General features: G+C 56.7%; 2 protein-coding genes across 4 annotated transcripts in view; one reads left to right on the top strand and one right to left on the bottom strand.

Annotated features, from left to right (window-relative positions):
- PITPNM3 (PITPNM family member 3) overlaps nt 1–8,179 on the top strand; it is a 97,228-nt gene extending 89,049 nt beyond the window's left edge. For both annotated transcript variants that reach the window (XM_070389271.1, XM_070389272.1), the window contains 3 exons: nt 1,529–1,712; nt 2,124–2,252; nt 3,947–8,179. In XM_070389271.1, coding sequence (XP_070245372.1) covers nt 1,529–1,712; nt 2,124–2,252; nt 3,947–4,246 — 613 coding nt within the window. In that variant the 3' untranslated portion in view covers nt 4,247–8,179. The remainder of the gene's footprint in view (nt 1–1,528; nt 1,713–2,123; nt 2,253–3,946) is intronic.
- A 130-nt stretch (nt 8,180–8,309) lies between these two features.
- PIMREG (PICALM interacting mitotic regulator) lies at nt 8,310–12,962 on the bottom strand. Of its 2 annotated transcripts, none has more exons than XM_070389273.1 (6): nt 12,892–12,962; nt 12,028–12,357; nt 10,591–10,886; nt 10,003–10,098; nt 9,335–9,384; nt 8,310–8,956 (listed from the first exon to the last, which is right to left on the bottom strand). In XM_070389273.1, exons 2-5 carry the CDS (start codon nt 12,319–12,321, stop codon nt 9,351–9,353), a joined length of 720 nt encoding a protein of 239 aa, XP_070245374.1. In that variant the 5' UTR covers nt 12,322–12,357; nt 12,892–12,962; the 3' UTR covers nt 8,310–8,956; nt 9,335–9,350. The 2 variants fall into 2 exon arrangements, with proteins under 2 accessions (XP_070245374.1, XP_005906721.2); XM_005906659.3 differs by having other exon boundaries at nt 8,310–8,995.
- Nucleotides 12,963–14,399: the final 1,437 nt, after the last annotated feature.

The raw sequence follows: 14,399 nt of genomic DNA on the forward strand, positions 1-14,399 counted from the left end.
TATTCTATGACATCGTTCCGTGGATTGATTGGGTTCTGCTGGGAGGTTCTCAGAGGGGGCCTCTCCAGAAATGGTAGTCAGATTGTGGTCTGGGCTGGGAGTCATCTAAGGGCTGGATGTTCAAGATGTTCAAGATGGGTGATGAATTCTTATATCTTGTTCCTTGGCTGGGGTCTGTCTTTTTCTCTCTCCATGTGGCTGCTCCAGGTGGCCAGCCTGGGTGATCTCAGACTAGCCAGACTTGGTACCTGGTGACGGGCTTCCCTGCTGGTAACTGGCCTACTATGGTTTCCAGATACCCAGCTGAAGCTACAAGCCTTCTTAGTACCCAGCCTTGGGATTCAGTGTCTTTCCCACTACACTTGTTCTATTAGTTCCAAGCTAATCCCAGGATCAGCCCAGTTTCAAAGAGGAAGGGAACACATAAAGGTGTGAATGCTGGGACACGTGGCTCACTGGGGGGCCCTTCTTTCGAGACTAGCTAACGCACAGTGCCAATTAAGAGACTGGACTTTTTATAGCTGATTGGAGAAAGCAGAGCAGGCTTCCTGGGAGAGGTGGCATTTGAGTCTGCCCTTGAAGGACAGGCGCATATATATTTCAATCCATGCCACTGTACAAAGATGAGCACAAACAGAAAGGCAAAAGGAAGAAAATACAGGACTGAGTTTGATAGGCCAAGAAGGTGAGAAGGACAGGGAAGAACAGACCATGTGTAGGGATAAGTTCAGGGCCATTGCGTGTTGGAGGCCAGTTTAGGACAGGGTGGGAAGTGTGGCTGGAAACAACCTCCCAGGGCTGTTGTACTGCAGAGAAAGGTGCGAAAGGATTTTGCCAAGAGAAAAACAAAAGAGGTACCACTTGAGTTCCTCCCTTCCTGTCTGCCTCCCTCCAGTCTTCCGAGGCCGGTTCTGGGCCAGGCTCTATGCTCTGGGACTGATGCAGAAAGAGCTCCTAGTTGGAGGAAACTCACAGTCCAGTGGAAGAAAATAAGTCATGGGCACAAGAAACTGTCCTCCAGGACTCTGAATCATCAGCATGCCAAAAGTGGACCGATAGCGGTCCTGGGAGTTCTTGGGGACCAGTTCAGTAGGCCTGAGCTGAGGCTTAGAAGTGGAGTTAAAGTGAGAGGGTGGAGTGAAGATGCTGCCTGGTAGAATCAAAGGCTCGCTGACTGGCGGGGAGACGGAGGGAAAGGGAGGAATCCAAGTGGCTTGTCTCTGGCTCCAGAAACTTGAGTGATGGCAGTGGCATCAGGGAGAAGGGGACCCAAGCAGAGAGGGCAGGGGTGGGGGACCAGCTGGGCTGTGGGCATGCGGTTGGCACCTGTGGCCATCTGGGGGGAATGGCTAGGACTCACGGGGACTAAGGGTGTGAATTTCTGGGTCCCCCTTGTTTTCCCCTACCATGCCCTGGAACAGCTCCTCCAGCTTCTTGGGGGTAGGGGGGAAAGCAGGGGGTGTGGGCTGCTGGGCAGTGGGTGGCTTGCACTGGGCGAGGGCTGGACCCTGAAATATCCTCTCCCTAGGCACTGGCAGGACCTGGGCTACATGATCCTCTACATCACGGGACGGCCAGACATGCAGAAGCAGCGGGTGGTGTCGTGGCTGTCCCAGCACAACTTCCCACAGGGCATGATCTTCTTCTCCGACGGGCTGGTGCACGACCCGCTACGGCAGAAGGCCATCTTCCTGCGCAACCTGATGCAGGAGGTGAGTGTCCGGCGGGGGAGGGGCTTTGGCCAGGGAGGGGTGAGTCCTTGGCCACCCTCCTCCTCGGCCACTCCTCCTCCCTTAACCTGGGGGGAGCCCCTCCTTTACCCCACATGCTCCGATTGTCCAAGCGGATGTCCAGTTGGCAAAGCACACTCATGTGCATCTCATCGGTCCTTTTACTGCCCAGCGAAGTGTGTATCTCCTCCATCTCCACTGATGGATGAGAACGGTGAGGTTTAGGAAGGGGAGGCCACTGCAGAGGGCGGCCCCTGATGCAAGGTGGACCCGTGACCTGGAGTCTGTCTGTGTGCAGAAAAGGGCCCCCCACCAGTGCTCCCAGGGGGACATCTAGGAATCCTTCGTGGCGGATGCGCTGCCCCTGCCCCCATCAGCTGCCCTGTATTTCAGTGTTTCATCAAAATCAGCGCAGCCTACGGCTCCACGAAGGACATCTCCGTCTACAGCGTGCTGGGCCTGCCGCCCTCCCAGATCTTCATTGTGGGCCGGCCCACCAAGAAGTACCAAACCCAGTGCCAGGTGGGTGGAGGTGGGGGTGTGGGGCCGGTAGAAGCAGAGAGGGGGAGAAGGTGGTTTATTCCGTTGTTTGTTCATTCAGTCATCTGTTCGTTCTTTCACTTGCTCATTCATTCATTCGACAAACACAACTGGGTACCTGTGCGGGGTGTAGGTGGACTCAGATGTCACATCATCTAGTCTAGAAGGGGAGGTGGAAAAACTAGCCAACAACGACAGTGCAGTGTGGCAATAGCCATAAAGAATGGCAGGGGAGACAGAGAATTGTGGGCCCTAAAGAGGAGCAGCTAAACCTGACTCAGGGACAAGGTTGATTTTTTGAAAGTTGGAAGGGGTTGTCCGTGAAGGGCCTGAGCTTGGATGAGCCTTTATGACAGAGGCAGCAGCAAAAGGAAGGGTCAGGAGGTGGCAAAGCAAGTGTATATTCTGGGAACTGACTGCAAGTGACTCAGCTTGGCTGAGGGGGATGAGGGAGCGAGCCGAGCAGGGCTTGGCGCGGTGCATGGCGGACGGCCTGTGTGTCTTGCCAAAGTTGGGACTGGATGGCTGTGGAGGGGGTTCATGATTCAGAGAGATCCCTCAGGCTGTGGTTGGAGGGAGCATCAGAGGAAGGGAAGAGGGGAGGGGAGCAACGGCAGGGTGGCAGCAGGGCAGTGAAAGCCTACGGTTTGAGAGGCACTTCTAAAGCAGGATGGATTGGATTTGTTAACGAAGGGATCAGATTCTCAGGATGGGAGAAACGGAATGTCAAGGCTGGCCCTTGGTTTCTGACCTGGGCAACCAGGTGCGCGTGTGCTAAGTTGCTTCAGTCGTGTCTGACTCTTTGCAACCCCATGGACCGTAGCCCGCCAGGCTCCTCTGTTCACGGGATTCTCCAGGCAAGAATACTGGAGTGGGTTGCTATGCCCTTCTCCAGGGGATCTTCCCGACCCAGGAATCGAACCCCCGTCTCTTACATCTCCTGCACTGGCAGGCAGGTTCTTTACTTCTAGCGCCACCTGGGAAGCCCTGGGCAACCAGGCAGGTAGTACCATTACTGGGATTGAGAAGCAGGTGATTGATGGGAAGGTGATAATGATCTCTTTGTACCATGTTGAACGGAGGTGCTTGAGAGTGAGCATCAGGTAGAAGGGCAGAGATGGTGGGACCTCAGAGTGGGGACTGTTAGAGTAGGGCTTCTTAACTCTAACCTGCACACGGATGACCTGGGGAGCTTGTTTAAATGCAGATTCAGATTCCTAGGCGTGGGGTGGGGCCTGACAGTCTGCCTGTCAAAGGTCCAGGTCCTGCTGATGCTGGTGGTCCACGGCCCACACTTTGAGTAGCAAGGTTCTGCAGGCCCAGCAGAAGGGATTGGCCAGGAGAGCCACTGTGGGGACCAGGAAAACATCAGTGAAGTTCCCTGGGGTAGAAGCTGGAGGAGGGGAGAGACTTACCTTTGGGGGACCTTAGTGAAAGTGACAAGGATGAGAGAGCTTCAGGAATCCAGGAAATCCCAGGTGTGACCCGTGGGTCAGACCGAAGCACTCAGTTGTACCAAGCCAGGCAGGGAGCCTCTAAGAGTAATGAGCAACCTGGGTCGGGGAGAAGCTGGGTGCTCCAGGGAAGGGGCGATGTTGGGGCTGGTGGGGGCGGGGGTTGGAGACCGGACCAGGGCCCGCCTGCCCGCGCTGTCCTGACGCCTGTCCCCTCCGCAGTTCCTGAGCGAGGGCTACGCGGCGCACTTGGCGGCGCTGGAGGCTGGCCACCGCTCGCGCCCCAAAAAGAACAGCTCGCGCATGATCCTACGCAAGGGCAGCTTCGGCCTCCACGCGCAGCCTGACTTCCTGCGGAAGCGCAACCACCTGCGCCGGACCATGTCGGTTCAGCAGCCCGACCCGCCCGCCAACCCCAAGCCCGAGCGGGCCCAGAGCCAGCCCGAGTCCGACAAGGACCACGAGCGGCCCCTGCCCGCGCTCAGCTGGGCGCGGGCCCCCAAGTTCGAGTCGGTGCCCTGAGGGCCGGGCGGTGCAGCAGAGCAAGGTCGTGGGGGGCCCACCAGGGCTGCCTGCGGGGACGGGAGGGGCTGCCTTGTCCCCGGCAGACACAGGCTGTTTCCTGCTTTTTCCCTCCCGTGTCTGTCCAGCAAAGTGTCCAACCAGCGAGGCGGGAGGGACCCTGCCTGGCCTTGGCGGGGAGGCTCCCTGGGCGGCAAAGGGGTGAGATCCAGGGGTCTCAATGCAGTCGCTGCTGCTCCCCTACGCCTGCAAGGCAAGCCCCAGTCAGGGTGGATGTCTGTGTAACCCCCGGGGGCAGGCTTGCCTGGAGCCCGAGTGTTTGACAAAGTCGACCATCTCTCTGAGTTCCGGAGGCTTCGGCAGTGATGGTTGGCAGGCCCTAAACGGAGGCGCCCCCCAATCAGGGACCAACAGCCGCTGGCAAGTGCAGCTTCTTGGTTGCCTGCTGGGGTGAGGGGAGAGGGGCAAGTGGCATTTGTGCCCGCCCCCTGGCTACGTCCCAGGTCACCATCCTGGGCCTGGCTCGCCTGTGGCCAAGTGGCCACTATCTGGGAGTGAGACGATGTCCAGTAGGTTCATCCTATGTTTGAGCTGTCTGTCCAAAGACGGTTGGGGGCGGGGTCTGGTGCTGACGGTCTGTCCTCCTGCAGCTGTCTATGGTCCCCCCTTTCTTGTCCTCTGTATCCTTGCCTTTCTCCCAGGGCCCTGGAGGACAGTCCTGCCTCTTCCCGGAGTCCTGCCCTGGTGCCCTCCGCCGTGAGGCTGCGGCCCTGGGCTCTGGCCTAGCTGGGCTGGCTGAGAACCCTTGAGCCTGTTGCTTGCCCTCGCTGGGCCCTGCCTTCCTTCTGTAATTGGAGGGGTCTCCCCAGCTGAGATCGTGGGGCGCTTTTGACTTCTAGCCTGTCCTGCACTTCTGCCCTCTGCGGCTTTTCAGGCCTAAGAGCCCTTCAGAGTGCCCAGTGATCTATACCCTCCCCGCCGACTGAGAGAGGGGCTCTGGGGGCCCACCACTTCCAAGGAAGCCCCTCTGCGGGGGTTGCTGGGAAAGGGGGTCCCTGCTCCGTGGAGATGTTGCTTTGCACTGATGCCCAAACCTGGCGTCCCAGGAACAGAGACATCTCCCCGCAGGCCCTGGCCTGGCTCCTCCTCCCCAGCTCGGCTCAGAGTGATTTCTCCCCTTGGCTCCTGGAAGGTAGACAGCTGAGGTCCCAGAGCTCCGGGGGTTCATGTAATTTTGGCTCAAACTGTTGTGTTCTTTGCCCTTCCCCCGGCCACTCAGCTTGGTTTGATGCCTATAACCTCCTCTTGGGCCGTCCCTTGAGGTTGGCAGGGCTTGGCTCTCCTGGGGTTCCCTCAAATTCTGCCCAGGCCTTCCTGCTGCTGAGCCCCTGGCCAGGGCATTGGTCCCCTGCACTTCTCCTGCTTCCTGGCCCAGACCCACGCCTGCCGTGTGGGGTGCTTCCCGGGCCGCCTCCGAGTCCCTCCGGGCTGTCGCTGAGGCTAGTCCAGCTCTTTTAGCCGGGCTCTGTGTCGGGGGCTGGGCTGCCCCGGGGCCCAGACGTCTGTTCGCCCAGCAGGCACCTGTTTTGCTTGGTGTTGCTTCTGCTGTCTACCTCTCGCAGCTCCCGTGTGGCCAGGGTCCTCCCCAGTGGCGGCTGCTGGTGGGGGCAACTGGCCCTGCTGTTGTGAATCACCTGGCACACTCGACGCCCCTCTGGGGCTGGAGGGTTCCGGGCTCCCAGCCCCCACCCTTGCTCTACGAGAACTGTGTCTTCTCCAGCTCCACTTCCAGCGCTGCATCTGCACCCAAACCCAGAGCTGCTGGCAAGTCTGTCGGGGAAGGGTGCTCACCCCCAGCTTCTTCTCTGGTCCTGCCTTTGGTGGTTCACGACAGGCCCATCCTCCTTTAACATTTTACCCTTCTTGGCTCTCCATTGGGCACCAGCTCCTATGGCATAGTCACCCCAAAGCCAATCTCTCCCCTCCTTTCCAAAATAGACCCTGAATTAAACTCGGGCAGAGATAGTCTGCTTCTCTGAAATCCATCTCCTTTTTGCAAAAGCCACTGATGTATTACTCTCAAGTGATGAAATAATTAGCGTGAGATACTTTTCCCCCAGCTAGAGTACCTCTACCCCTTTTTTTTCTGAGAACCCCAGCCTGGGAGCAAGAGAGGCTGGGACCCTGAAGAATTTGGAGTGTGGGGGAACACGATTCTGTGGTTGTGGGGGTCAGAGCTGGGACGTGAGCCCCAGCAGAGGGCCCGCACCCTTTCCTTTCCAGAGCTCCGGTTTGGGGCTCTGATGACTTGCAGCTTGATATGGAAGGTGTACAATGAGGTATTCTGAACACAGTGTTTTGGGAGCTGCAGTTGGTGTGTGTAAATGTGTGTACGTGGGGTTCTGTATAGTGATCAGACTCGTTTCAGTACTGCTTTCATGGCAACTCTGTAACCAGTATGCACTTTCTCTGCTAGTGGTTTGTTTGATTTTTGTCCATCCAGTTGAGTTGGAGAAAAACAAAGAACCAACTTGTGTTCTCTGGAGGGGTTGCCGCTGCCTCTCCTGGAGTAGTTCTGTGACCCCCAATCCGGCTGTTTCCTAGAGAATCCTTCCAGCTCCTGGTGTGCCTGCTCCCAGGGGCTGGGAAACAGATCTTCCTGCCTGACCAAAGCTCCTTGTTTCTTGCGTGGCATGTTTGTTCTTCCTAGTCCGGGGCTATCCCGATAGATGGCCTGCCTGCTGCCTTCCCCTGCCTTCGCCCTGTTGGGGGTTCAGGGTGCATCTGTAGCCAGGGCCTGCTCTTCCAGCCTCATGGCATTTTTCTAAAGATCTCAACTCCTCTCTTAGGCTCCGCAACAGATACATTGAAAAAAAAAAAAAAAAGTCGGACTCTTTCCTGCACTTGGGTAAATGGCCCTCCAGTCTGGGTGCTGGGCCACAGAAAATAAACAATTTTGAACCCCAGTATTCCAGACATTACTGGGGGTGGGCTCTAGGAAAGGGGGGAGGCTGGATCTCATGGTTTTTAAACTGTGCTTTTATCACTTTGGAGCCCAGAACCACGCCCCGGAAGTGCCCTGCAGATAAAACATGGCGCCAGTGTTTCAATGGAAGCCGGACCCCGAGGCATGTGGAAATGGGTCCCGAGGTGGTGCCGGTTTTGCGGGGACACTCACCCACCCAGTCCAGGTGCAGCTCCGCCCGGGAGGGGTGTCTTGCCTGCGGAGCCTCAACTTGACCCCGCCTTAAATGACCAACCTTCCTGCCGAATCCCCGGGGGGTTGGGGTGCCAAGTGCTCTGGAAACCTATTCTCTTTTGGCTCAGCCAAAGGAAACGTCCCCTCCCCTTCCCCTGACCCCGGGCATGGGGGAACTTTCTTAAAAATCCTAAGTAGGGTTCAGTCCAAGCAGCGAGGCATGGCCTGGGTCCTTGACTCCTGGCTGAGAAACCAACAGGGTGATTGGGAAAAAAAAAAAAAAAAAAAAAAAAATCAAGAGTTTGTCCCCCACCCTCATGCACAGAAGGAGAGGCAGGTGACATCAAGGAGGGGTGGGACCGTAGGGCGGCCGGCTGGTGGGGACTCCTGCCCTCGGACCCCGCTGTCCTTTTCTGTTTGTTTACTTGGTGATGGCAGCCCGTCGGATCTTGTCTGTCTGACTGTTCCTAAGTGTGCAACTCGCAGTATTATTTGTGGTGGATGGTTCTGTGGTGAAAAAGATTTATTCTATTTCTCATGGCTGCCTTGTACAAAATCCATTAGAAAAGAAAATGTAAAATATGAGATTTCTAACAAGACAAAAACAGCACTATGAAGTTAAAAAGATTTTTACAACTGGTCTTGATTTTGATGTGAGCTGGTTTTTAACTCTCAAATGTTGTCACTTAAATAAAAACCTTATTTGCCTTTAAAACATACCTTGCTCTGGACTAAGCCGAGAGACCTTTCCCGTTGCTCGTGTTCCCCCTGATCTGAGGGCAGGCTGGCTCAGAGTTGGGGTGGGTGATGGTGACAAAGCCAGGTCCCAGACCTATTGCCCAGAGCGGTGTGGGGGGTAGCGATGACAGCAAACAGATGCCAGCTACAGAAAGAGTCTTTATTATGAAGTGTGATCCAGGAAAGTCACACACTGGCTTCTTTCTAATAAAATGACAAAGCAGATTTCTTAAATAATTTACAAAGGGCAGAAATCGCTACTGAATAGTGTGTGCCCTCTACGCCCACAGTGCCCTGTGCTGAGAATGAGAATAGGTCCCCGTGGACCCAGGATCTGGGGCCTGGAAACCTCTCCCACCCCTCCTTCTGGGGTTCTTGTGTGGGAAGTAGGGCTAAATCTGGGTTCTCAAGAGCCCCCGCACTGGTGATAATATGGTCTGACTCTTTGTAGACCCCACTCCTGGATACATAGCTCAGGCTCTCAAATATTACCTGCCATCTGCACTTCACGTTACAAACGAAGCAACTGTAAAGCTCATACGTGGGTTGAGTTCCTAAGCCCCAAAGGGAAGTAGAATGAATGGTTCCCCCCACCCCTCCGAGATCTCCCTGAGTCGATTGCAGGCTGTAGCAGGTGGTCCCTGGTGGGCCGGGAGGTGGCTGAAGCAGGAAAGCAGAGGACCCCAAGCAGCCCCCACCTGGGGCTTTGTGAGTCAGGTCCTTGTTTGTGGCAGCTCAGGGGCACCACCAGCAACTCCCGGGAGGTGTGGATCCTGAGTGTGAGGGCATGGTGGTCAGCTATGGCTTGCTTCCTGCAAGACAGAGCTCCTTCATACCCCAGGGGAAATGGGAACACCAGAGACTGCCCCCCCCCCCACCAAATGAGGTTCTGGAAGGTGGTTGTGGCTGTTGGGGGTGCCCCGCGTGTGCTCCATCAGTGATGGGCTCAGTGAGGTTAGCCACAGCCCTGGCTCCCAGCAGATCAGAGGATTTGCATGCTTTCGGCTCTGTGGGGCCCATCAACTCTACATCTTTTTCCAGCAAAGACTCAGTTCCAGATATGCCTACGAGCTCATGGAGGAAGAGGAGAAGGAGGAGGAGGGCGAGGGAGAAGAAACCTCTGAGAAAGAGGCTTGGAAGGAGAGCATTACCTGAAGGGTGCTGTCCTCAGTCTCGGATGAGAGAAACAGTCATGTCGCCACTAGAGATGGGAGAGCGGTGGGGACAGTGCTGCTGTCTGTCCTGGGTGCTTCAGGCTCCGAGGGGCCCTCCCCACCCAGGCTAGACAAGACCAGACCTGGCAGTGTGGTGGGTACACGGCCCACTTGGCATGTAGTCAGCGCCAGCGGGGACCCACCTCAGAGCCTATCACAGCCACGTACGTATGACCCCAGTTAGGGCAGCTCCAGGCGCAGGTGCTGCCCCAGGACAGGGTCCTAAGCAGACAGACCAGGCATTTCACAGCAGCCACGTCACTTTCCCCAGTTCCAGGGTGGGCATGGTGGAGAGGAACCATGGAGAGTGAGTGGTGGAAGAAGGGTGGATCTTTCAGGAACCAGGTACCCCATCACATGTGATAGACACATTTTGGGGCCCAGGGCCCGGGGGGCCACATCCATCCAGGTGTGTCCTTAACTACCACCCCAACCTAAATATTTGATCAAGGAGGAGACCAGGGCATGTTGCAGAGGCTCAGAGAGGGAGAGAGATTGTTAGACTCACACAGCAGAGTCTGAACAAGAGACCTGCCTAAAAAAGTGGGCTGGCTCGCAGGGGACTCTCCTGGCCATGTCCTTTGAAGCACGGTAAGCTGGCTCACCTGTCCTCCGCTACGATGGCCTCCTCTAGCTCTTGGGACACCTTTTGGAGATGCCGGATTCCTGCCCCCACAGGCTCCAGGTCACTGTCAGACTCACTGAACAGAAGGAAAAGCCATGCGTATCAGTCACTAGCTGGAAACCTGTGGCAGGAGCCTATTCTAACCCAGCACTGGGACCTGGTGTACAGGCCCCAGAGATGACCATGTGGGCTGGGAACTGATCATCCCAGACCCCCATTCTAGGAAGTGTTGTCAGAGGGGCTTGGAGCAGATGGCAGAGAACAGCTGGAGGCCATTGTCAAGGGTAGATGATCCTGCAGATAGGTGAGCATCCACCCACTGACCCCGCCAGGTGGCTTCAAAAACTTTTGGTGGAGCTTGGATGACCGTGATAGTCTTAGAGTTAAGCTTGCCTCTTCCTTTGGCAGGTGGGGAAACTCAGGCCCAGAAGGACCTCCCCAGGTCCCCCATAGTGGGGCGCAGAGCTGAGCCAGAGCATGGATGTGGCTCAGCTCAGGGTGTCCTGAAGGTGCTCAGCAGCCCCCAGGGCCCAGTTAGTATTTGAAGGGCAGGCACTACCCCACTCACCTAGGGGAGCAGAGGGGCTCTGCCGAGGAGTAGGGGCTCTGGAAGGCAGCCTCCCTTCTGGACCGTCGCCAAGGGTGGGCACGGGAGCTCATCTGGACAGAGAGGCGGTGGTACTCTTTCTCCCAGGGGTCCAGGGTTGAGTGGGCAGGGGCGGCCACAGATAGCCGGGTGCTCCTCTGGCTCAGGCTGTGAGCTGGGGGGCTACTGCCCTTCCGGGCCCCTCTCTTCCTCCTCCTGGCTTTCACCTGGGTTTCCACCAGCCACTTGGTGCCACTTTGGCAGGACTCCTGGATCCTCTGTGACATGGAAAAGTCAGTGTGGACAAGCCAGGAGTGAGCTACCTGATTCCTCAGGGCATCCCCCAACCCCTCAGCCCACCAGCTGGTCCTACAGATCCAGGCAGCCTTTAGGCTCAGAGTGAAGGATGCGAATGAGTCCATGAGGCCACAGGTCCATGGCAGGGACCCAGCTCAGGCCCCCAGTGATAAGTGCATGGGCAGCAGCAGAACCTCTCTGGCTCATGGAGTCTGCTGCTGCTAAGTCACTTCAGTCGTGTCCGACTCTGTGTGACCCCATAGACGGCAGCCCAAGCCTGCATTGGTCTAAATCCAAACCCTCTTTCTGGACAGACTCAAAGGGGAGGACCGGGGGAGACCACACCTACCCCCAGGAGACAGTGAAATAATTCTAAACATGTTTGGCACACACCCTACCTTCTCACGCCCTGCCTTGCTCTCTGTCCTCCAGCCATACCCAGACTAAGTTCCTGCCAGTTCTCTTCAGCATCTTGCTCTCCTTCAACCCTGGGCCTGGACTATTTCACCTGTCTTGTACACTCCTCTTACCTCCTCATACCTCCCCTTTCCTGGGGGAATTCCATGGAGTCACCTCCTCCAGGAAGCCTTCACTGACTAAGCTTGTTTTTGGTGTTCCCCCACCATTAGCCCTTTGCATGCAATTTCCTCTCACAGTATAACTCTATCATCTTGTCTCGTGATGTTCTGTTTCCTCCACAACACTGTTTTCATTCACTCATTCAGCTATTTGTTGAGCATCTACTGTGTGCCATGGCGCTAGTTGTAAAGAAACTGCCTGCCAATGCAGAAGAGATAGGAGACATGGGCTTGATCCCTGGATTGGGAAGGTCCCCTGGAGGAGGGCATGGCAACCCACCCCAGTATTCTTGCCTAGAGAATCCCATGTACAGAGGAGCCTGGTGAGCTACAGTCCATAGGGTAACAAAGAGTCAGACATGACTGAAGCGACTTAGCATGCATGCACTACTGTGTACCAGGAATTGTTTGGAGAGCTGGGGACACAGTAATAAATCAAGGACCCTGTCTTCACAGAGTCTCTATTCTTGGGGGCTCTTTGGGGGCAGCCATTTTTCCACATCAAGGAAGCCCTACATCCATACCTGGACATGGTCGGCATTACCTGGGACATGGCACCCAAGGTGCTCTTAGCTGAGCGAGCTGCAGCCTGGAGGCCCTGCTGCCCTGGCTCTGGGGTTTCCAGGCGTTTCCAGGAGGGGCCCACCCCGAGGTTGAGGCTGACTGCTCTCAGGGGCAGCCGTCTCTGGAACTGTCTGCACAGGGAGCCCAGGGCCCCGCTGGAGGTGTCTGGGTGGCCGGCTACAGGCTGCAGGGCCTCGCTCTCCTCCAACCGCTCCTGGTTCTGGAGAGACCTCCGACGCAGGGAAGCCCCCACAGCTGGCCATCGAGAAGCCATCTGACTGTTCAAGAGTCTGTTCTGTTCCCACAGACCCTGGGGAGGAGATCAATGGGAGATCATCAGGGTATCCCCCATCCCACTCCCAGGATCCAGTGAGACACCGGGTACCAGAGGAAGAGATTCCTGTCCTGGGGCCCATGGGGTGGGGCGCTTGTCAACCGTGGGTGCAGGAAAGAGGAATTCTTCCTAGAAGTGAGGTCAGCGAGGCCCGGGAGAGGGCAGAGTCTGAACAAGTCCGGCCAGCAAGGCGTCCCTTGCTGTGAGTGTCTGGATTAACTGTCTTTTCATCCCAGCCTACTTTCCGTTATCTGCCTCAGGCTGGGAGGGAGGCAGTCAGGACCCGCCGGCCTTCGCTGAGCCTCAGCACTTGGCCCAAGGCTGGACTAGGGACTCTTTCACGAGCTCGCCCTAACCCAACGCGCGGAGGTGGGCTGACCAGACACCCCGATGTCCATCCAGCTATACCAAGAAGCCCCACATGCCGTGCCCGTCCTAACTAGAGGTCCCCACCCCACCTGCTCCCGTCCCTTCTGAACAGAACCCCACCACGCCCCGGCCCGCACTCACCCAACAGCTCCCAAGGCTGACCGGACGACGAGCATAGCCGCTCCTCGCCCATCCAGTCGATTTGAAACACCGCGCGGATCCGCCCCCCTGGTCCTGTCCTCACAGCTGATTGGCTCCGTCCCCGCCTCGCGGCCACGCCAGGGACCCGATTGGCTCCTGCGCCAGTGGCTGTGAATCCTGCTCTCGGATTGGCCCGGCCGTCCCCATTCATTTTCTGGAGGCCCGCTGGGCAGGGAGCCGGGCTTAGAGGACCCTTTGTATCTACGGGTCCCGCCCGAGTTTCCTGCAGAATCCGTAGCCCGCGCCGGCTCAGCCCCGGCGCCACCTACTGACGCTCGGTCTCGGGCCACTGACCCCATCCTTAACTTTATAAAGGGTTCTAGCTGGCCTGACTGGGCGGGGCGAGGCGGGGTCCCCGGCTCCTAAGAGTCCCTCCTATCCTGCCTGAAGGTCTCAGTGGTTTTGTCAGAAAGAGCCTGGGCTGGGAACTCGGAGCCTTGGGTTGCTGTGGAAATTTTGTTTCCAACTTTCCTCATGACCCTCTGCCTTCCTGAGACTGTCCTTCAGTTCACCAAACTTGCCACCCGCACGGATCCCCAGGAAAACCCATCCTGGAAGAGGGGACAGATTGAGTGCACCTCCCCAGCCCCCTACCTCCACTCCAAGTACGCCCTCCACCCCTGTCCCACTGACCATCCCCTCTATCCAGCTGAGTGCCTCCCTCCTTCCCTTTAGCATCCAAGCTAAAAAATTCACCATTTAGAAAGCCCCCTCCCCCCTCCCCCTCAAAGTAGTCCCTACTCCGTTTCCTCACTGCCTTCCTCACCTGGAACCTGCCCCCCCCCCAAATAAAACCCCCCCATTCCCGAGTTTCAACTTATGGGTCCCTTGAAGGTCAGTCCTTAACCCTGTTATTCACCTCTGGGTCATCTCCCCCACACTCTGGTAAAGGGACTCTCCCCATGGGAGGAGACCGATTCAAACGAGTCACTTACTATGCACCTGGCCGTGGTGCAGTGATTAAAGAATCTGCCTGTCAATGCAGGAGAGGAGGGAGACATGGGTTCGATCTTTGGGTTGGGAGGATCCCCTGGAGAAGAGAATGGCAACCCACTCCAGTATTCTTGCCTAGAAAATTCCATGGACAGAGCAGCCTGGAGGGCTACAGTCTATGCAGTCCTAAAGAGTTGGACTGGAGAAGGAAATGACAACCCACTCCAGTATTCTTGCCTGGAGAATCCCATGGACATAAGAGCCTGGCAGGCTATAGTCTATGGAGTCGCAAGAGTGACCCACAACTGAGCAGCTAAGCATAGCACAGAGTTGGACACAGCTGAGCACACGCACGTGTGCACTATGCACCAGGTACTAATTTCCAAGCACTTTACAGGAGGGACTCAAGAGCCCCTCGCTGCAGCCTAGGACTAGATGAGGAAATGGAGGTGTGGGGAGGTCGGGTCAATTTTCCTGTTTATATGCAGCAAGGATTCAAACTCTGTCACCCTGGG

The sequence above is a fragment of the Bos mutus genome, chromosome 19 (assembly GCF_027580195.1).
Source record: "Bos mutus isolate GX-2022 chromosome 19, NWIPB_WYAK_1.1, whole genome shotgun sequence".
Classification (NCBI taxonomy): Eukaryota; Metazoa; Chordata; class Mammalia; order Artiodactyla; family Bovidae; genus Bos; species Bos mutus.

Coding starts and splice junctions, on each gene's coding strand:
- PIMREG (XM_070389273.1), bottom strand. CDS start 12,321: ATGGCTTCTCGATGGCCAGCTGTGGGGGCTTCCCTGCGTCGGAGGTCT. Junction 10,887..12,027: donor CCTTGGGTGCCATGTCCCAG/GTAATGCCGACC, acceptor TCCATGTCACAG/AGGATCCAGGAGTCCTGCCA. Junction 9,385..10,002: donor GCCATCGTAGCGGAGGACAG/GTGAGCCAGCTT, acceptor TCCCATCTCTAG/TGGCGACATGACTGTTTCTC.